General features: G+C 44.6%; 2 protein-coding genes across 6 annotated transcripts; one reads left to right on the top strand and one right to left on the bottom strand.

Annotated features, from left to right (window-relative positions):
- Nucleotides 1-385: 385 nt before the first annotated feature.
- On the bottom strand, nt 386-17,641 carry LOC110507008 (titin). Its single transcript, XM_036981677.1, has 6 exons — nt 17,507-17,641; nt 7,329-15,394; nt 6,920-7,216; nt 4,051-4,638; nt 2,475-2,780; nt 386-1,314 (listed from the first exon to the last, which is right to left on the bottom strand). The coding sequence occupies exons 1-6, from the start codon at nt 17,512-17,514 to the stop codon at nt 1,001-1,003; spliced, it is 9,579 nt and encodes a 3,192-aa protein (XP_036837572.1). The 5' UTR covers nt 17,515-17,641; the 3' UTR covers nt 386-1,000.
- Nucleotides 16,849-21,525, top strand: LOC110507011 (CCAAT/enhancer-binding protein gamma). 5 transcript variants are annotated; one of them, XM_036981682.1, is made up of 3 exons: nt 16,849-17,030; nt 18,734-19,408; nt 19,480-21,525. In XM_036981682.1, exon 2 carries the CDS (start codon nt 18,856-18,858, stop codon nt 19,366-19,368), a length of 513 nt encoding a protein of 170 aa, XP_036837577.1. In that variant the 5' UTR covers nt 16,849-17,030; nt 18,734-18,855; the 3' UTR covers nt 19,369-19,408; nt 19,480-21,525. The 5 variants fall into 5 exon arrangements, with proteins under 5 accessions (XP_036837577.1, XP_036837576.1, XP_036837575.1 ...); XM_036981681.1 differs by having other exon boundaries at nt 16,849-17,013; nt 18,734-21,525; XM_036981680.1 differs by having other exon boundaries at nt 18,734-21,525.
- Nucleotides 21,526-21,723: the final 198 nt, after the last annotated feature.

The raw sequence follows: 21,723 nt of genomic DNA, 5'->3' as shown, positions 1-21,723 counted from the left end.
ACTCTAACCACTAGACTACCTGCTGGTTACTGGCCCAACGCTCTAACCACTAAGCTACCTGCCGGTTACTAGTCCAACGCTCTAACCACTAGGCTACCTGCTGGTTACTGACCCAATGCTCTAACCACTAGGCTACCTGCTGGTTACTAGCCCAACACTCTAACCACTAGACTACCTGCTGGTTACTGGCCCAACGCTCTAACCACTAAGCTACCTGCCGGTTACTAGACCAACGCTCTAACCACTAGGCTACCTGCTGGTTACTGACCCAATGCTCTAACCACTAGGCTACCTGCTGGTTATTGGCCCAATGCTCTAACCACTAGGCTACCTGCTGGTTACTGGCCCAAAGCTCTAACCATTAGGCTACCTGCTGGTTACTAGTCCAACGCTCTAACCACTAGGCTACCTGCCGTCCCTCCACTCTAACCACTAGACTACCTGCCTCCCCTCCACTCTAACCACTAGTCTACCTGCCGTCCCTCCACTCTAACCACTAGTCTACCTGCTGAGAGAGTAGAGGCAACACCACTACCGTTATCTGACACACTTCTGTCTTTCGATTTCTTCTCTTAAACCGTTAAATATCAACACCAATCAAATGTAGAAAACGTGCAAACAGTCCACACGGCTGACAATATGTTTTCATGGGATTTCTTCAACATTGTAAAACTCACACTCTAAATAAACAAATGAAGACATCCAACCTTCCATCCACTGTTAAACACTGTGATTTACGCACACAAAATCAACCATGTTGACCATTTTCCCAACAAGTCAGACAATAGTTGAAGCATATCAAATCTACTCTGCTATTAAAATCAGCTATCAGAACAGAAATATCGTCTACCAAATCAAAACAAATAGCTATTTCAGTAACCACATCAGTCACGTAAATCTCAACTTTGAAAGAAAAAAAACAAATGCAAATTTAACGACTTTTTGACCACTTTTCACAACAATACTAGCAAAGCCTCTGACAATTACAAAATCAAACCATCTAATCTCCTTGGTAATCGTCCGTGTCCACACACATCACCGGGCCGGCAGTGACGGACGGATCACTGACTGATCCCGCTGCATTCTTAGCCGCGACTCTGAATTCGTAAACCACACACTCGTTCAGCTCGGTCACAGTGTAGTGTGTGTCAGAAACGTTGGTTAAGTTGGCCTTCGTCCACCGGTCTCTTTCGCCCTCTTTCTTCTCAACCAGGTATCCCGTTACCTTGCTACCACCATCGTAAGTAGGCTTCAGCCATTCAAGTCTGACGGAAGACTTTCTGATGTGAGTGATCCGCACGTTGGTTGGAGGCTCTGCAACAAACAACAACAACAACAAAGACTTAGAGGTTCAGATACAGTTGTTAATATATAGTTTAAAGGAAGTACACAGTGATATTGAAAAAAAAATGAAATTAAAGCAAGTGTAACGTGAGGTTTTAATAATAAACAGATATAACTCAAACCTGCTGACTACGCCACACTGTGATGGACAACCACTAGGTGATAGAGAAATGTGATGGACAACCACTCGGTGATAGAGAAATGTGATGGACAACCACTAGGTGATAGAGAAATGTGATGGACAACCACTAGGTGATAGAGAAATGTGATGGACAACCACTAGGTGATAGAGAAATGTGATGGACAACCACTAGGTGATAGAGAAATGTGATGGACAACCACTCGGTGATAGAGAAATGTGATGGACAACCACTAGGTGATAGAGAAATGTGATGGACAACCACTAGGTGATAGAGAAATGTGATGGACCAACCACTAGGTGATAGAGAAATGTGATGGACCAACCACTAGGTGATAGAGAAATGTGATGGACCAACTACTAGGTGATAGAGAAATGTGATGGACCAACCACTAGGTGATAGAGAAATGTGATGGACCAACTACTAGGTGATATAGAAATGTGATGGACAACCACTAGGTGATAGAGAAATGTGATGGACCAACCACTCGGTGATAGAGAAATATGATGGACAACTACTAGGTGATATAGAAATGTGATGGACCAACCACTCGTGATATAGAAATATGATGGACAACTACTAGGTGATATAGAAATGTGATGGACCAACCACTCGGTGATAGAGAAATGTGATGGACAACTACTAGGTGATATAGAAATGTGATGGACAACCACTAGGTGATAGAGAAATGTGATGGACCAACCACTAGGTGATAGAGAAATGTGATGGACTAACCACTCGGTGATAAAGAAATGTGATGGACCAACCACTAGGTGATAGAGAAATGTGATGGACCAACCACTAGGCGATAGAGAAATGTAATGGACCAACCACTAGGTGATAGAGAAATGTGATGGACCAACCACTAGGTGATAGAGAAATGTGATGGACCAACCACTAGGTGATAAAGAAATGTGATGGACCAACCACTAGGTGATAGAGAAATGTGACGGACCAACCACTACTGAAAGTAACGAAAGTCGCCTTTACCACAAGCATCAACGGCCAGTACAGCGTCTGAGATCTTGCTAAGGGGACTGCATCCAGCTGCGTTTTCCGCAGCCACCTTGAACTCATAGATGAGACCAGCAACGATGACGTTCGTCACTTTGAAGTGTGTGGCACGGATAACGGTTTTGTTAACCGTCTGCCACAGGATGCTGTTCTTGTCCTTCATCTGAAGATGGTATCCGACGACTGGCCTTCCTCCATTCCAGGTCGGCTCCGTCCAGGCGACGGTGACGCTTTCTCTGGTTACAGACGTAACGGTAGGGGGTGACGGAGATTCAGGGACGGCTATAGACGAAAGCAAATAACATTTAGCGTTAATCGGTATGTTTACAGTGTCTTTTACCCTGTACAATAACACGTTGCCAGGTATTCTTTATCAGTTCAAGGGGTGGCATAGTACAACGCCCCCTAGTGGTCTGTCACAATAACACGTTGCCAGGTATTCTTTATCAGTTCAAGGGGTGGCATAGTACAACGCCCCCTAGTGGTCTGTCACAATAACACGTTCTCAGGTATTCTTTATCAGTTCAAGGGGTGGCATAGTACAGCGCCCCCTAGTGGTCTGTCACAATAACACGTTCTCAGGTATTCTTTATCAGTTCAAGGGGTGGCATAGTACAGCGCCCCCTAGTGGTCTGTCACAATAACACGTTGCCAGGTATTCTTTATCAGTTCAAGGGGTGGCATAGTACAGCGCCCCCTAGTGGTCTGTCACAATAACACGTTGCCAGGTATTCTTTATCAGTTCAAGGGGTGGCATAATACAGCGCCCCCTAGTGGTCTGTCACAATAACACGTTGCCAGGTATTCTTTATCAGTTCAAGGGGTGGCATAGTACAGCGCCCCCTAGTGGTCTGTCACAATAACACGTTGCCAGGTATTCTTTATCAGTTCAAGGGGTGGCATAATACAGCGCCCCCTAGTGGTCTGTCACAATAACACGTTGCCAGGTATTCTTTATCAGTTCAAGGGGTGGCATAGTACAGCGCCCCCTAGTGGTCTGTCACAATAACACGTTGCCAGGTATTCTTTATCAGTTCAAGGGGTGGCATAGTACAGCGCCCCCTAGTGGTCTGTCACAATAACACGTTGCCAGGTATTCTTTATCAGTTCAAGGGGTGGCATAGTACAGCGCCCCCTAGTGGTCTGTCACAATAACACGTTGCCAGGTATTCTTTATCAGTTCAAGGGGTGGCATAGTACAGCGCCCCCTAGTGGTCTGTCACAAGTATATATGTTACATATACATTTTTTTTTTACTTTACCTTTATTTAACTTGGCAAGTCAGTTAAGAACAAATTCTTATTTACAACGACGGCCTACTGGGGGAACAGTGGGTTAACTGCCTTGTTCAGGGGCAGAACGACAGATTTGTACTTTGTCAGCTCGGAGGATTCGATCTTGCAACCTTTCGGTTACTAGTCCAGCACTCTAACCACTAGGCTACGCTGCCACCACATGTATATGTATATATATATGTATATATATATATGTATATATACAATACAAACATAAATACAAAGATAAAACATGCATAGAGTAGTATAAAACTTACTGTAGTTGAGATCCACTCTGACGGTTGCAGAGTCGATGTACTCACTGATGCCGTAGCGATTTTCAGCCCTGATTCTGAACTGGTACTCCAGTCCTGTTATGAGCTTCATGATTTTCATTGTGCATTTCACAACGACCGAGGAGACTTCGGTCCAGTCGGCGTTTGTCGTTTCTCGTTTGGTTATTATGTAGTTTGTGACGGGGCTTCCGCCGTCATACCGAGGAGGAAGCCACGTCAGACTCACACTGTCCTCGGTCACCTCAGACATTCCAATAGGACCAACTGGGGCGCTGGGTCTATCCAGGACCACGATGGTCACAAAAGACCTGGAGGCTCCGCTGGTGTTGGAGGCACATATGTCGTACCTTCCTGAATCAGTAGCAGTGCTCTCACGAAGACTGATGATAAGATATTCAGGAGTTACTTCAGAGTTGAATCTCATCGTTGACTTCAACACGACATCGTCCTTTGAAAGAGATATTTTTGGCGCAGGTTTCCCAGTAAGTGGGATCTGGCATTTTAGGTTTGATCCTGCTCTGACGTAGACCATATTGTCAGGGAACTTGTTCATGTTCATTTCAGGAGGTTCTGTTGAAAGATAGATGAAGACTTGTTGAAGATATCAGATCAAAATGAAACAATCTACATGTAAGAATTCGTTTTCCAGAATGTAGTAAACGATCTGTCTTGGTTATGAATGTAGTAAACCATCTGTCTTGGTTATGAATGTGGTAAACTATCTGTCTTGGTTATGAATGTGGTAAACTATCTGTCTTGGTTATGAATGTAGTAAACTATCTGTCTTGGTTATGAATGTAGTAAACGATCTGTCTTGGTTATGAATGTAGTAAACTATCTGTCTTGGTTATGAATGTAGTAAACTATCTGTCTTGGTTATGAATGTAGTAAACCATCTGTTTTGGTTATGAATGTGGTAAACTATCTGTCTTGGTTATGAATGTAGTAAACTATCTGTCTTGGTTATGAATGTGGTAAACTATCTGTCTTGGTTATGAATGTGGTAAACTATCTGTCTTGGTTATGAATGTAGTAAACTATCTGTCTTGGTTATGAATGTGGTAAACTATCTGTCTTGGTTATGAATGTAGTAAACGATCTGTCTTGGTTATGAATGTAGTAAACTATCTGTCTTGGTTATGAATGTAGTAAACGATCTGTCTTGGTTATGAATGTAGTAAACTATCTGTCTTGGTTATGAATGTGGTAAACTATCTGTCTTGGTTATGAATGTGGTAAACTATCTGTCTTGGTTATGAATGTAGTAAACTATCTGTCTTGGTTATGAATGTAGTAAACGATCTGTCTTGGTTATGAATGTAGTAAACTATCTGTCTTGGTTATGAATGTAGTAAACTATCTGTCTTGGTTATGAATGTAGTAAACCATCTGTTTTGGTTATGAATGTGGTAAACTATCTGTCTTGGTTATGAATGTAGTAAACTATCTGTCTTGGTTATGAATGTGGTAAACTATCTGTCTTGGTTATGAATGTGATAAACTATCTGTCTTGGTTATGAATGTAGTAAACTATCTGTCTTGGTTATGAATGTAGTAAACGATCTGTCTTGGTTATGAATGTAGTAAACTATCTGTCTTGGTTATGAATGTGGTAAACTATCTGTCTTGGTTATGAATGTAGTAAACTATCTGTCTTGGTTATGAATGTAGTAAACTATCTGTCTTGGTTATGAATGTAGTAAACTATCTGTCTTGGTTATGAATGTGGTAAACTATCTGTCTTGGTTATGAATGTAGTAAACTATCTGTCTTGGTTATGAATGTAGTAAACCATCTGTCTTGGTTATGAATGTGGTAAACTATCTGTCTTGGTTATGAATGTAGTAAACTATCTGTCTTGGTTATGAATGTAGTAAACTATCTGTCTTGGTTATGAATGTAGTAAACTATCTGTCTTGGTTATGAATGTGGTAAACTATCTGTCTTGGTTATGAATGTGGTAAACTATCTGTCTTGGTTATGAATGTAGTAAACTATCTGTCTTGGTTATGAATGTAGTAAACGATCTGTCTTGGTTATGAATGTAGTAAACTATCTGTCTTGGTTATGAATGTGGTAAACTATCTGTCTTGGTTATGAATGTAGTAAACGATCTGTCTTGGTTATGAATGTAGTAAACTATCTGTCTTGGTTATGAATGTGGTAAACTATCTGTCTTGGTTATGAATGTAGTAAACTATCTGTCTTGGTTATGAATGTAGTAAACTATCTGTCTTGGTTATGAATGTAGTAAACTATCTGTCTTGGTTATGAATGTGGTAAACTATCTGTCTTGGTTATGAATGTAGTAAACTATCTGTCTTGGTTATGAATGTAGTAAACCATCTGTCTTGGTTATGAATGTGGTAAACTATCTGTCTTGGTTATGAATGTAGTAAACTATCTGTCTTGGTTATGAATGTAGTAAACTATCTGTCTTGGTTATGAATGTGGTAAACTATCTGTCTTGGTTATGAATGTAGTAAACTATCTGTCTTGGTTATGAATGTAGTAAACTATCTGTCTTGGTTATGAATGTGGTAAACTATCTGTCTTGGTTATGAATGTGGTAAACTATCTGTCTTGGTTATGAATGTAGTAAACTATCTGTCTTGGTTATGAATGTAGTAAACGATCTGTCTTGGTTATGAATGTAGTAAACTATCTGTCTTGGTTATGAATGTGGTAAACTATCTGTCTTGGTTATGAATGTAGTAAACTATCTGTCTTGGTTATGAATGTAGTAAACTATCTGTCTTGGTTATGAATGTAGTAAACTATCTGTCTTGGTTAATGCTCAGCAATTCTCTACCCTTAGTAACTGTAAATGTAGGTGTGGGCAACAACTCACCAAGTTGCCCTTTAACTAACACAGGGAGAGCCATTTCTGTAGGGTCACTGAATCCAGCGTGGTTTTCAGCACGAACTCTGAAAAAGTATTGAGTAGCTTCCTTCAGGTCGTACACCACGAAGTGGACGGTCTTGGTGACACCGCACTTCACCCATTTATCCTGACCGTTCTCGAGAGCATCGACTCGATAACTGGTGATTCTGCTCCCTCCGTCATTCTCGGGCTTAATCCATGACAAGGACACGCTTTCCTTGGTGATCTCGGTGACTTCGATGGTTTGTGGTGGGCTGGGTTTTTCTGAAATCAAGAAGGATTTTTTTTTTTTTTAAACTGTGGTTTAAAAAGAAAAATAAATAAATGAAAAATATATATTGGAACGCTTACATTTGGATTATCAGTTCTGGCATACCTGTAATCATTGCTCCGTATTTGGTCTCAGCTGGCAAGCCGGTTCCATACTGGTTTTCACCAGTGACTCTGAAGTAGTACACACCTCCCTCTTGTAGATCTGACACTCTGTAGGTAAGACGAGGACATGAATCTGTGACTCTGGTCCATCCCTTGTTGTTCACCTCACGAATATCAACAAGGTAGTTGGTGACAGCAGCACCACCTTCGTTCTCTGGGGTATCCCAGGCAACTGTTGCAGAGCTCTTGGTAACATCCTTGACAGCAACACGGCACGGTGGACCAGGAGAGTCAAGTACCCTGACATTCAACGTACACGTGACTTTTCCAGCAACGTTTTGTAAAGTCACTGTGTATTTTCCAGAGTCGTCTCTTGTTGCTTGTTCCACCGTGATAGACGTGACGGTATCAGTGGTATGAATACTGGCCCTCACTCTCAGGTCAACATCTGCCTTGTCCCACATAACGTTAGGAACAGGTTTGCCGCTGAACGGCACAGTTAAGGTGAATGAACTGCAGTCCTTTACGAGAAGAGTCTTTCTCATCTCATTGCTGATATTAAACTGTGGTTCCTCTTCTCTGTCCTCAGCTGCTTGTGGATCAGTAGGAGGGCTTGGCTCACTGACACCAATCTTGTTGATGGATTTCACAACAAATATATATTCTGCACCAGATGTCAAACCAACGACAGTGGATTCAGTGTTCTCTGTGTTTGAAACACTGACACACCAGTCCTCCTCATCCGTTCTCTTATATTCAACACAGTATCCTGTTACAGCAGCTCCCCCATCAAACAACGGCTTATTCCATGAAAGAGTTACAGAAGTCTTGGTTGAGTCAATGACTTTGGGTTTAGCTGGTGGGGACGGCAGGAATTGTGGATCCTCCGCTTTTGTCAGTTTGCAAGGAATACTTGGGGGACTCGAGCCTGCAACATTTTCTGCATAGACTCTGTACTCATACTCACATCCCTCACATAGATTGGATGCCTTGACCCTAAGGTCATTCACAGGCTTTGTGTTCACCTGTACCCAGCGCGTTCCTGATTTCTCTCGTTTCTCAATAACGTAGCCAGAAATGCTGCTTCCTCCATCGGACTCAGGTCTTCTCCAGCAGATTGTCATTGTCTCACTTGTTATGCTGGTGACTTCAACATCTGTCGGTGCAGCAGGGACAGTGAATGGATCTGTGGCCTTGGTTGGCTCACTCTCCAAGGCTTCTCCTTCTCCATATTCATTCACTGCCTTTACTCTGAAGATGTATTCCCTTCCTTTACGCAGTCCGGTGACCTTGCATGTTGTAGCCTTCGTGTCTTCATATACTGAAGTCCAGGTGACACGACTGGTTTCACATTTCTCAACTGTATAGCGCAGAATTTCCGCACCACCGTTTTCTTGAGGTGGTCCCCAGGTCAAAGTGCATTTGTCTGCGGTCAGACCAGTCACATCCAATGGCCCAGAGGACGATCCAGGGCGGTCAAGAACCTTACAGTTTACAGTCAGGGACCTTGTACCGGCAATGTTCTGCACTGTTACAGTGTACTGACCCGAGTCTCTTCGGATAGTGTCTTTGACTAGTAATGTGGTGGTAGTGTGTGTTGAAGTGATCTCTATTCTTGCCTTGATCTCAATCCTTTCACCATCTTTTGACCAGGAAATGACTGGATGTGGGCGCCCAGAAATATCTGCATCGATTCTCAGAACATCTCCGGCTTTGACAATGACTAATTTCTTATACTTGTTATCCAAGACAATGCGAGGTAGAACAACGTTATCCTTGACTGTGACGGCACCTGTGCATTGCGACGGCTCACTGAGTACTCCAGCAGAGTTCTTTGCAATAACACGGAAGTCATATTGAATGTCCTCCGTAAGGCCTTCAATGTCATAGCAAGTATCCTGGAGATTGGTGAAATTGCACTTCAGCCAACAACCATCTGGAAGCTCCCTGCGATCAACAATGTAGCCAGTCACCTTGGCTCCACCGTCATTCTCTGGCTTGGACCAAGTCAGAGAAATTGAAGATCTTGTGATGTCTGTGACTGTAAGGTTAGCAGGAGGATCACATGGATCTCTGGCAGCTATAGGCTCAGTGGCTTTGCTGTACGGTCCAACGCCAGCAATATTCTCAGCAGCAACACGGAATTCATACTGCAAGCTTTCTTCAACCCCATTCACTTTAAATTCTGTTTCAGAAATGAGACGTCCTCTGTTAGTCTTTGTCCAGCGAATACTGCTGTAGTCCTTCATTTCCAGGTGATAACCGATGATTGGACTTCCACCGTCACTGGCTGGTTCATTCCATGTAACCAACATGAAGGACTTTGTAGCCTGGGCAACATGGAGGGTAGTGGGAGGGCCAGGTGTCTCGAAGGGGTACTGTGCAACAACTGAAGCGGACTCCACAGCATGGCTCATTCCGTAACGGTTTTCAGCTGCAATTCGGAACTGATATTCAGTGCCTTGTGTCAAACGAGGAACCTTAATAGACGTTCTGGCAACTGTGGATGAAACAGTCTTCCATGTTGTAGTGGTAGTATCTCTCTTCTCTACTACGTAGTTGCTGATTGGACATCCTCCATCATAGAGTGGGGGATCCCAAGACAGTGAAATATAGTCAGCGTTGACTTCATCTACTTTGATTGCACCAGGTGGGCCAGGTTTATCCAAGATGACCACAGCTATTATGGCTGATTTTCTACCAACTGTGTTGGTTAAGGTGATCTCATAGTTCCCTGATTCCTCCCTGGTTGTGTTTCTGATAGTGATTAGTGATGAGTTATTAGATGTTAGAAAGCTGACCCTGGTTGTCTCCTTCAACTCAGCACCATCTTTCTTCCATGAAATCTCAGGTTCAGGTCTACCCTTGAACGGAACATCAATCTTCAGGTCGTCTCCTGCCTTGACACTGTATGAGTTGCTCATTAGATCTATGATGGGTTCTATTGTGTCGTCCTTTACTGGCTTGGCCAATGGCATCGGGTCACTCTTGTCTGTAATCATTGCTCCGTATTTGGTCTCAGCTGGCAAGCCGGTTCCATACTGGTTTTCACCAGTGACTCTGAAGTAGTACACACCTCCCTCTTGTAGATCTGACACTCTGTAGGTCAGACGAGGACATGAATCTGTGACTCTGGTCCATCCCTTGTTGTTCACCTCACGAATATCAACAAGGTAGTTGGTGACAGCAGCACCACCTTCGTTTTCTGGGGTATCCCAGGCAACTGTTGCAGAGCTCTTGGTAACATCCTTGACAGCAACACGGCACGGTGGACCAGGAGAGTCAAGAACCCTGACATTTAACGTACATGTGACTTTTCCAGCAACGTTTTGTAAAGTCACTGTATATTTTCCAGAGTCGTCTCTTGTTGCTTGTTCCACCGTGATAGACGTGACGGTATCAGTGGTATGAATACTGGCCCTCACTCTCAGGTCAACATCTGCCTTGTCCCACATAACGTTAGGAACAGGTTTGCCGCTGAACGGCACAGTTAAGGTGAATGAACTGCCGTCCTTTACAAGAAGAGTCTTTCTCATCTCATTGCTGATATTAAACTGTGGTTCCTCTTCTCGGTCCTCAGCTGCTTGTGGATCAGAAGGAGGGCTTGGCTCACTGACACCAATCTTGTTGATGGATTTCACAACAAATATATATTCTGCACCAGATGTCAAACCAACGACAGTGAATTCAGTGTTCTCTGTGTTTGAAACACTGACACACCAGTCCTCCTCATCCGTTCTCTTATATTCAACACAGTATCCTGTTACGGCAGCTCCCCCATCAAACAACGGCTTATTCCATGAAAGAGTTACAGAAGTCTTGGTTGAGTCAATGACTTTGGGTTTAGCTGGTGGGGACGGCAGGAATTGTGGATCCTCCGCTTTTGTCAGTTTGCAAGGAATACTTGGGGGACTCGAGCCTGCAACATTTTCTGCATAGACTCTGTACTCATACTCACATCCCTCACAGAGATTGGATGCCTTGACCCTAAGGTCATTCACAGGCTTTGTGTTCACCTGTACCCAGCGCGTTCCTGATTTCTCTCGTTTCTCAATAACGTAGCCAGAAATGCTGCTTCCTCCATCGGACTCAGGTCTTCTCCAGCAGATTGTCATTGTCTCACTTGTTATGCTGGTGACTTCAACATCTGTCGGTGCAGCAGGGACAGTGAATGGATCTGTGGCCTTGGTTGGCTCACTCTCCAAGGCTTCTCCTTCTCCATATTCATTCACTGCCTTTACTCTGAAGATGTATTCCCTTCCTTTACGCAGTCCGGTGACCTTGCATGTTGTAGCCTTCGTGTCTTCATATACTGAAGTCCAGGTGACACGACTGGTTTCACATTTCTCAACTATATAGCGCAGAATTTCCGCACCACCGTTTTCTTGAGGTGGTCCCCAGGTCAAAGTGCATTTCTCTGCGGTCAGACCAGTCACATGCAATGGCCCAGAGGACGATCCAGGGCGGTCAAGAACCTTACAGTTTACAGACAGGGACCTTGTACCAGCAATGTTCTGCACTGTTACAGTGTACTGACCCGAGTCTCTTCGGATAGTGTCTCTGACTAGTAATGTGGTGGTAGTGTGTGTTGAAGTGATCTCTATTCTTGCCTTGATCTCAATCCTTTCACCATCTTTTGACCAGGAAATGACTGGACGTGGGCACCCAGAAATATCTGCATCAATTCTCAGAACATCTCCGGCTTTGACAACGACGAATTTCTTATACTTGTTATCCAAGACAATGCGAGGTAGAACAACGTTATCCTTGACTGTGACGGCACCTGTGCATTGCGACGGCTCACTGAGTACTCCAGCAGAGTTCTTTGCAATAACACGGAAGTCATATTGAATGTCCTCCGTAAGGCCTTCAATGTCATAGCAAGTATCCTGGAGATTGGTGAAATTGCACTTCAGCCAACAACCATCTGGAAGCTCCCTGCGATCAACAATGTAGCCAGTCACCTTGGCTCCACCGTCATTCTCTGGCTTGGACCAAGTCAGAGAAATTGAAGATCTTGTGATGTCTGTGACTGTAAGGTTAGCAGGAGGATCACATGGATCTCTTGCAGCTATAGGCTCAGTGGCTTTGCTGTACGGTCCAACGCCAGCAATATTCTCAGCAGCAACACGGAATTCATACTGCAAGCTTTCTTCAACCCCATTCACTTTAAATTCTGTTTCAGCAATGAGACGTCCTCTGTTCGTTTTTGTCCAGCGAATACTGCTATAGTCCTTCATTTCCAGGTGATAACCGATGATTGGACTTCCACCGTCACTGGCTGGTTCATTCCATGTAACCAACATGAAGGACTTTGTAGCCTGGGCAACATGGAGGGTAGTGGGAGGGCCAGGTGTCTCGAAGGGGTACTGTGCAACAACGGAAGCGGACTCCACAGCATGGCTCACGCCGTAACGGTTTTCAGCTGCAATTCGGAACTGATATTCAGTGCCTTGTGTCAAACGAGGAACCTTAATAGACGTTCTGGCAACTGTGGATGAAACAGTCTTCCATGTTGTAGTGGTAGTATCTCTCTTCTCTACTACGTAGTTGCTGATTGGACATCCACCATCGTAGAGTGGGGGATCCCAAGACAGTGAAATATAGTCAGCGTTGACTTCATCTACTTTGATTGCACCAGGTGGGCCAGGTTTATCCAAGATGACCACAGCTATTATCGCTGATTTTCTACCAACTGTGTTGGTTAAGGTGATCTCATAGTTCCCTGATTCCTCCCTGGTTGTGTTTCTGATAGTGATTAGTGATGAGTTATTAGATGTTAGAAAGCTAACCCTGGTTGTCTCCTTCAATTCAACACCATCTTTGTTCCATGAAACCTCAGGTTCAGGTCTGCCTCTAAATGGAACATTGATCTTCAGGTCGTCTCCTGCCTTGACACTGAATGTGTTACACATCAGATCTATGATGGGTTCCACTGTGTCATCGTTTACTACGACAGCCTCTGCCAGTAGCTTAGGTTCACTCTTGCCTGTTTCATTGACTGCACTAATCCTAAATGAATATTCCTCACCTGTTAAGAGTCCATCAATAGTCGATCTCAATCCCCGTATCTCAGTACACACAGTCCATTTGTCATCGCTCTTGGCTTGCATTTCCACTACGTAGCATTTGATTCTGCTACCACCGTCGTCGTCAGGCTTTTGCCATGACAGACTCACACTGTCGTGAGTAACATGTACAACAGTGACTTTACCAGGAGGCAAAGGAGCTTGGGATACCTTGATTGGTTCTGGTGTTTCCGCTGGCAAACCCACACCGAGCTCATTAGCAGCTCGTACACGGAAGTAATAAAGTCCCCCTTCTATGAGGTTGTCAATCTTCATTCTATTTCTTCCACAGTTCTCTGAAACACTGGTAAAGGCCCGTCTTTGAGCTTCTCTCTTCTCCACAATGTAATGTGTGATCTTAGCTCCGCCGTCAATCAGTGGAGGCTCCCAGGACAGTGATACAGAATCTCTAGTAATGTCCTTGACTTCAAAGTGCTCAGGGGCACTTGGTGAATCCAACACTGTGACATTAATGAACGCAGACTTCATACCGCTGACGTTCTCAAGAGTCAACGCATACTTGCCAGTGTCAAGTCTGTTGACTGTGTGGATGCCAAGGACTGTGTAGGTGCTTGTGACCTCAATGTGTGCACGCTCAGTAAGAGGACCTTCCATCTTGGACCACTTGACTACAGGTTGAGGTTTTCCTTTGAATGGGACAAACAGACGCAGTGTTGCACACGCCCGAACTGACACCATTTTCCTAAGGTCTGAATCTAGTTCAATCTCAGGTGCCTCAAGTCTTTCAGATGTAACTACAGTCCCCGGGACATCCGCTGGTTCACCAACTCCTTCCGTGGTAATCGCACAGACGCGGAAGTTGTATTCTCCGTTTTCCTTCAGTGTTTTCACAGTGAAGTGTGTTTCTTCAACACCAGTTGGCGGTGTACAGGTCGCCCACTCTTCCTGCGTTACTTCCTTCATCTCAACAACATATCCTTTGATGGCTGCTCCTCCATCATAGATGGGTTTTGTCCATGAGATGGACACGGTTGTGGTTGACTGGTCTGTCACCCCAGGGTTGTAAGGAGGACCTGGTGGATATAAGGGGTCACAAGCTTTGATATATCCTGTTGGTTCACTTGGCACTCCAACACCAGCAGAATTCTCAGCAGATACTCTGAACTCGTAGGAATGCCCCTCGGCGAGTCCGGTGCATCTGAACCGAATATCGTTAAGTCTTCTCTTGTTACACTTTGTCCATCTAACACCGTCTTTATGGCGTTTTTCAACGATATAGCCATCTATTTCTGAGCCGCCATCGTTTTCTGGACGATTCCATGTAAGGACCATTGAGTCGCTTGTTATAGCACTTGCTTCAGGCGTGGAAGGAGAGCTGGGAGGCTTGAAAGGACAACATGCAGTAACCGGGTCTGATTCAAGAGGTTCACCAGTGCCAAACCTATTCACCGCTTTCACTCTGAAGATGTACTCAGTGCCGGGTACAAGTTTAGTCACTTTGTAGCTGACTGCTTGGGTTTCCGGTTGGACTACAGTCCATGACAGGCGGTTGGTTACCCTCTTTTCAATGATATAATGGGTGACACTGGCACCGCCATCTTGTAACGGATGACTCCAGTGAAGCGTGGCTTTCTCTGCAGTCACACCAGTTATCTTCAATGGCCCATCAGGCGGACCAGGTCTATCAAGAACCTTAACGTTGACAGGTATATCTTTCTTTCCGGCCACATTGCTGAGACTCAGGACGAACTGTCCGCCGTCCACTCTGACGCAATCTAGAACTGTTAGAACTGTACGTTCAAACGTTTTTACGACCTCCGTTCTCGGGGCGGTTTTATCAATTTCTTTTCCGTCTTTTAACCACTTGACTCTGGGTAGTGGCGTCCCCAGGATATCCGCTCGGATAACAAATGTTTCACCAGCACGGACGATGATGCCATCCTTAAACTTGGGATCCATCGATGCTGTTGGTGCCTCGATTTCCATGGTGGCTCTGGTCACTGTTGACACAAACGGAATACCAGGTGCAAAAGGTTCACTAAGAGAGAGAGAGAGCAGGTGGGAGAAACCCACCAGATGTGATATTATACCTTTATTTAACTGGGCAAGTCAGTTAAGAACAAATTCTTATTTACAATTACAATCTAGGAACAGTGGGTTAACTGCCTTGTTCAGGGGCAGAACGACAGATTTTTTTACCTTGTCAGCTCGGGGATTTGATCTTTCAACCTTTCGGTTACTAGTCCAACGCTCTAACCACTAGGCTACCCTGCCGCCCCTCCACTCTAACCACTAGGCTACCCTGCCGCCCCTCCACTCTAACCACTAGGCTACCCTGCCGCCCCTCCACTCTAACCACTAGGCTACCCTGCTGCCCCTCCACTCTAACCACTAGGCTACCCTGCCGCCCCTCCACTCTAACCACTAGGCTACCCTGCCGCCCCTCCACTCTAACCACTAGGCTACCCTGCTGCCCCTCCACTCTAACCACTAGTCTACCTGCCTCCCCTCCACTCTAACCACTAGGCTACCCTGCCGCCCCTCCACTCTAACCACTAGTCTACCTGCCTCCCCTCCACTCTAACCACTAGGCTACCCTGCCTCCCCTCCACTCCACTCTAACCACTAGCCTACCCTGCCACCCCATATTGATTGATTATCTTCATTCAATTGAAGGCTTATATGTTTTGGAGTTCCCCTTGGCTCCTTATCAATTGAAGTGGTGGCGTAGTCTAGCACCACCTAGTGGTCTGTCACACAGAAATATTCTATAATGTTGAGATATGTTATTGGATTGATTTACAAGGGTTTTACAGGTGAATATGGCAATATTCCCACATGGGTCGACCACTTCTGTCCAATCATATTAGCCAAACTAAACACTCCCTCTTATACTTGTATTAAAACTATACTTTTATGGTCTGTTGTTCACAGGAATGTACTGAACAGGAAGGAGAGAGGGAGGAGAGAGAGAGATTTGTAATAAAAAAGCTAGAATCTATGCTTCCCAACGTGATTTGAAAAGGATTTGTTTGGCTAAAAAGAGTACAATGTTTTAGTTGAAGGCTACTTTAAGAATCTGTGTCTGTGTGAATCTGTGTCTGTGCTGCACAATGTGGATGATCCAAGATGATGCTACCGCACCAAAGATGTGGAGATCACACATGGCAGGCTATTTACATGCACAACTGCGTTACTATATGATATATCAAGAGCAATTTTGTATATTTAAGTATTTAAAAAAAATAATATAACAAATTTTTATTATTTTTAACTCATGGCAACTGTTGGAATTGTGCGTCTCTTCCCCGAAACAGGTCATTAGCAATGAACGAATTCATTGTGTGAACTCACGACATATTTTTTCCTTCTTCATATGACATAAATAACACTAGCTAAATGCAAATATAGTTCATCCCATTGGTTGTTCAACCTTTCACTCAAGCAGTTTATTGCGTCACCCATCCTCACCGCCGAAGCTCATTGGCTGGGCTGGTAGATGCCCCTATATGGTCAAAACGATTTCGCAATACTTGGAGCAGCAACAAAACATACACAAGACTTCATCAACTAACTTATTTGGTCAACGAAAAATACGGACATTTACTCCCAACTTGTTATACTTTTGACGACACCTAAAACAAAAAAGCAGACAAGGTAACGTCGTTGATTTGGTATGTGTTTTTCCCCAAGTCATCTTCTATGGGGGGGGAAAAAGGGTAATAGCTAGCTAGGCTAAATGGACTCCACAAACTGTACGGCATATTCGTGCTAATTTAGACACCAACTGTGGCCAGGTATGCTTAAAATAAAAGTTTAGTTTACTAAACAGCGGTGTGATGAACTATGTTAAAAGTATATAGTGATGTGGCGTTCAAAGTGTGTGTTTTTTGACGTTAGGTGAGGTTATTTTCGGTTGTAAGGAAATGCTAGCTAGCTGTTAGCCAGTTGTCTAGTTAGCCAAGCTCCACGCCTCCTGCTATTGCCAAATCTCTCTATATAGGCTCTTTGTTTGTCTATTTCCATACACATTCTAATTAGTTAACTAGTTAGTTTCACGTCAAAACGTTGTGTGTTAGTGTTTTTTTAGTGAATTCACCGGTACAATTATTATTTTTTATCCCAAAACGTCTGGGTTTGTGTTGCTTACCACTGCATGGCTACGGAGTTCCTCTCCGGTGGCACAAAGCAGATCTGCCATGTACGGAGGGAGGGATGCGATGATGCAATCACCGGCAACACTACCGTTAACTAGCAGACAGCTGAACTGACCGACGGGGAGAGAGAGAGAGATGTCACAGACACACAACTAACTCCCTGTGTGACCTTATCAGACTAACATTTAACTATGATTTTTTTCACTTTCCCTCAGGGAGAATAACATGCTGGTGATGATAGATACATGTTTTTGGTGGGTGAATTCCCTCAAGGAGAATAACATATGTTTGTGATGACAGATAAATGTTGGGTGAATGAATGCAAATTGGGGGAGGGGCTTAAACCAGGCCACCACTTTGTCTCAGATCTGTTTACACAACAACAAAAAAATCCTTCAATATGAAATGCGCAATATTATTTAGCTACATATTCTAGATATGTGTTTGCATCAATCTAGCTTGTTTTCATAAATCCCCCATTGTGTGTTTTACAATAGACGTGATCTCTGGTGGGTCAGACTGTGAACATACATGGGACTGTAGATCCGTCTTCATACTATGGGCACCAATAGTTCCAGTGATTGGATTTTCCCTCACTGGTTATTTGGACAAATCACGATTTCACAGATGGATAGAATATTTAGAATTTCTGATTGGGGGGGAGGCATTTGACCCGTAGACTTGTCCTTAACTTGTAAATAGAGAGGGTGGAGTTCCTCGGTTTAGCATCTCTTCTTATAACCCATGTGGACCCAGATCTTAATTTATTTATGGTGAAATCAAGATTACTAGAAAGGATATGGGGCTCCGAGTAGCGCAGGATCTCAGTGCTAGAGGCATCAACTGCAGCCACTGGTTCGATTCCAGGCTGTATCACAACCGGCCATGATTGGGAGACTGTATGGCCAGGGTGGGCCGTCATTGAAAATAATAACTTCTTCTTAACTGACTTGCCTAGTTAAATGTAACAATAAAAATTGTGCTACTGATGTTGAGTCCTGCTATTTCCCTGACTACCCTTGACTCAAGTAGTTCTGACTAAATGTGCCGTTTCCATGACTACCCTGACTCAATTAGTTCTGACTAATTAGTTCCGATAGTCTAGAATGTTGTCACCTGTTTGTAGCCTATTTTAATAATGAATCCCCTATCAACATGTGTTTCTTACCTTTTTTTTCTCTTCTCTGGGAAAGACTAACATATTTCCGTTGTCCTTCCAGACTCCAGAAACTCCAGTCTACAGGAGTGCGTGCAGACACCCATTCATCCAGAGTGCCACCCAACCAGCACGCCAGTCATAGCAGACGGACAGTGAGGCGAGCGGCCAGCAGATCCGAACCAAATGAGCAAGAGGTCGCAACAGACGATAAACACGGAGCAGAACAGGGGGACTGTTAGTGTGATCCAGGGCCAGGCTAGTGGAGCAACAACAACATCATCAAGACCACCAGGAGGAAGCTTACAGCTGGTACCCCAGCTAGTCCCTGCGACCCCAGCCGGAGGAGGAGGCAAGGCCAAGATGAAGAAGACGTCGGGGGACAAGGACAGTGACGAGTACCGTCAGCGGCGGGAACGGAACAACCTGGCGGTGAAGAAGAGCAGGATGAGATCCAAGCAGAAGGCCCAGGACACGCAGCAACGTGTCAACGAGCTGAAAGAGGAGAACGAGAGGCTGGAGGCCAAGATCAAGCTGCTCAGCAAAGAGCTGTCTGTCCTCAAGGACCTCTTCCTGGAACACGCCCACAACCTGGCCGACAACGTCCAAGCACCTGGCGCGGAGGGGGCCAGCCCCGCCCACAACAACAACAACAACAACAATGGGGCGTGTAACAACAACAACAACAGCAGCCAGTGAGAAGAGGGCAGGGACATGAAATATGATACCTCATGGTTGAGTGCTTCCCAAATGGCACCCTATTTCCCCATAGGGCCCTGGTCTAAAGTAGTGCACTATGAAGGGAATAGGGTGCCATTTTGAGTCAACCAGGGTGATGGTAAATAGACAGCTCGCCACTGCTTCTTAACCATACTGGAGTTTCTTCCTCTCGCTCCTCCCAGAGATGATATATACTGGCAGAGAGATTTCACTGTTGTCTTCTTTGTGCGTTCAGATTGGTTCACAATGATTTTTTTTTAAGAGTTTTTGTCCACTTTTTTAAATTTTTTTTTAACAATTTGGAGACATTTCTAAAGAGACCCTGTTGTGTTGAGTCACACGATAAACTATTCACTAGTTAAGATGATGATGATGTGGGTGAGGGGGGGAAAGTATATATTTTATTTTTATTCTTTTGGTTTCTTGTTCCTTTTAAGAGAATGTTTGGTGAACTAGCTACCATTTTTGTCTGGCGTTGTAGTATTGTCAGTACATTCACTAGTTAAGATGATGTGAGGGGGAAAGTATATATTTTATTCTTTTGGTTTGTAGTATTGTCAGTACATTCACTACGGTTGAAGTTAGTCAGAATGATGCCTGTTTTTTCATTTTTTGGGATGCATCTGTTGGCTTCAGATATGCACACGTTGTACATTTTTATTTTTTAAATATATATATATATATATATAATTTTTTTGTGTCCTAATCGAATGGCTTTACTTCTGCTTTGAGCTGTTTTGGGTAGAAGAGGACTGTAAATATCAAGAGTCAAATACAAAGAGGTGAGATGAGATTGGACCCAAAGCCTAACTTAAGATCAGCTTAAACCTTCTTCTTCTCTTGTTTTTTTTTGTTGTTGCTCAAGACGTGTTGTGTTGTTGACGTCAGCTTTTCATAATCTCGAGTTTTCAGGCCTGTGTGAGATACAGTCAGTCACTGTGTTCATTTACCCATAGTTCCAACAGGCCTCAGACCAGCCCTTTCAGTCAGAGACCCAGAGAGACAGAGGTGGCGCCCTGTTCCCTAGACGGTGCACTAGTTTCGACCCCCAATGTGGTGCTGGTCAAAAAGAAAAGGTACAAATGTAGTTCGCTAAATAAGGAATTAGGATGCCATTTGGGATACGGGGGGGGGGGGGCGGGACAGGGGACAGAGGTGTGTTCGCAGTTAAGGAGTGTCCCAGCCCAGACTAGACAGCCCAGACTATCATGCAACCTCCGTGGGATTAAACTCCAGACGTTTCGCACGGCGTCACAGGCCGCAGCTAATTCAAAGTTAAGCCTTTCTCCAAACCAACCCTAAAACCTGGAGAGAAAGACAGAACAACAGGACAATGAGCCATTCTGTCTGTCTGGGCGTTGGGGATGCTAAATCACCTCCTAATTGGCCCCGGCTAGCTAGAACAGAGCGAGGCACGTTGGCTCCCGCTTCCAGTGGTGTCAGGCTCAGTCAGAGGCTCAGTCAGAGGCTCAGTCAGAGGCTCAGTCAGAGGCTATCAGAATGTGTAGAGAGAAAGGCAGGCTCAGTCAGAGGCTCAGTCAGAGGCTCAGTCAGAGGCTCAGTCAGAGGCTCAGTCAGAGGCTCAGTCAGAGTCTCAGTCAGAGGCTCAGTCAGAGGCTCAGTCAGAGGCTATCAGAATGTATAGAGAGAAAGGCAGACACCTGATTTTTTTTGTTGTGTGTTTTGTTTCTGTTGTCAGACTTGAGTTATTATCTGTAGGATTGTCTCCTTTGAAACAACGGCATATTCTGATGTGATGATGAGGATGAAGATGATGATGTGGATGCGTATTTGGCCAGAGGAGTCGACGTTGTCCGTTGAGTGTCTGTGATTTATAGAATGCGTCCCCAATGGCACCCTGTCCCCGATTTTTATTTTTTATTTTTTTTTTTTATAGTGCACTACTTTTTTGAGTAGAGCCTTGTCAACAGGCACTATATAACTATATCTAGGGTGTCTCTTGGAGTGCTGTTGTAGCCGTCTGTACCTCAGGCTACCAGCCACACCAAACAGGGCCTTTTTCTTTCTCAGACCTCTGAAACATCTTTTCAATTGCTTGTTTTGTTTTGTAATCTTTGTTTTTCTTACAACTTGTATTTTTTAAAAAGCAGCATGATGGAAGTGGTTTGCATGGGGGGGGGGGGGCACTGCTCATGGGGGGGGGGGGGGGCACTGCTCATGGGGGGGGGGGCACTGCTCATGGGGGGGGGGGGGGGGGGGGCACTGCTCATGGGGGGGGGGGGGGGCACTGCTCATGGGGGGGGGGGGGGCACTGCTCATGGGGGGGGGGGCACTGCTCATGGGGGGGGGGGGGGGGGGGCACTGCTCATGGGG

Source organism: Oncorhynchus mykiss, chromosome 6 (assembly GCF_013265735.2).
Source record: "Oncorhynchus mykiss isolate Arlee chromosome 6, USDA_OmykA_1.1, whole genome shotgun sequence".
NCBI lineage: Eukaryota > Metazoa > Chordata > Actinopteri > Salmoniformes > Salmonidae > Oncorhynchus > Oncorhynchus mykiss.
This window is presented reverse-complemented; position numbering and strand designations above follow the sequence as displayed.

What these genes read in the sequence shown, in the direction of transcription:
- LOC110507008 (XM_036981677.1), bottom strand. An exon ending in ATACGGAGCAATGATTACAG is followed by an intron (nt 7,217 to 7,328) that starts GTATGCCAGAAC and finishes TCTTGATTTCAG; the next exon opens with AAAAACCCAGCCCACCACAA. An exon ending in GTTAGTTAAAGGGCAACTTG is followed by an intron (nt 4,639 to 6,919) that starts GTGAGTTGTTGC and finishes ATCTTTCAACAG; the next exon opens with AACCTCCTGAAATGAACATG.
- LOC110507011 (XM_036981681.1), top strand. Translation starts at nt 18,856, where the DNA reads ATGAGCAAGAGGTCGCAACAGACGATAAACACGGAGCAGAACAGGGGG.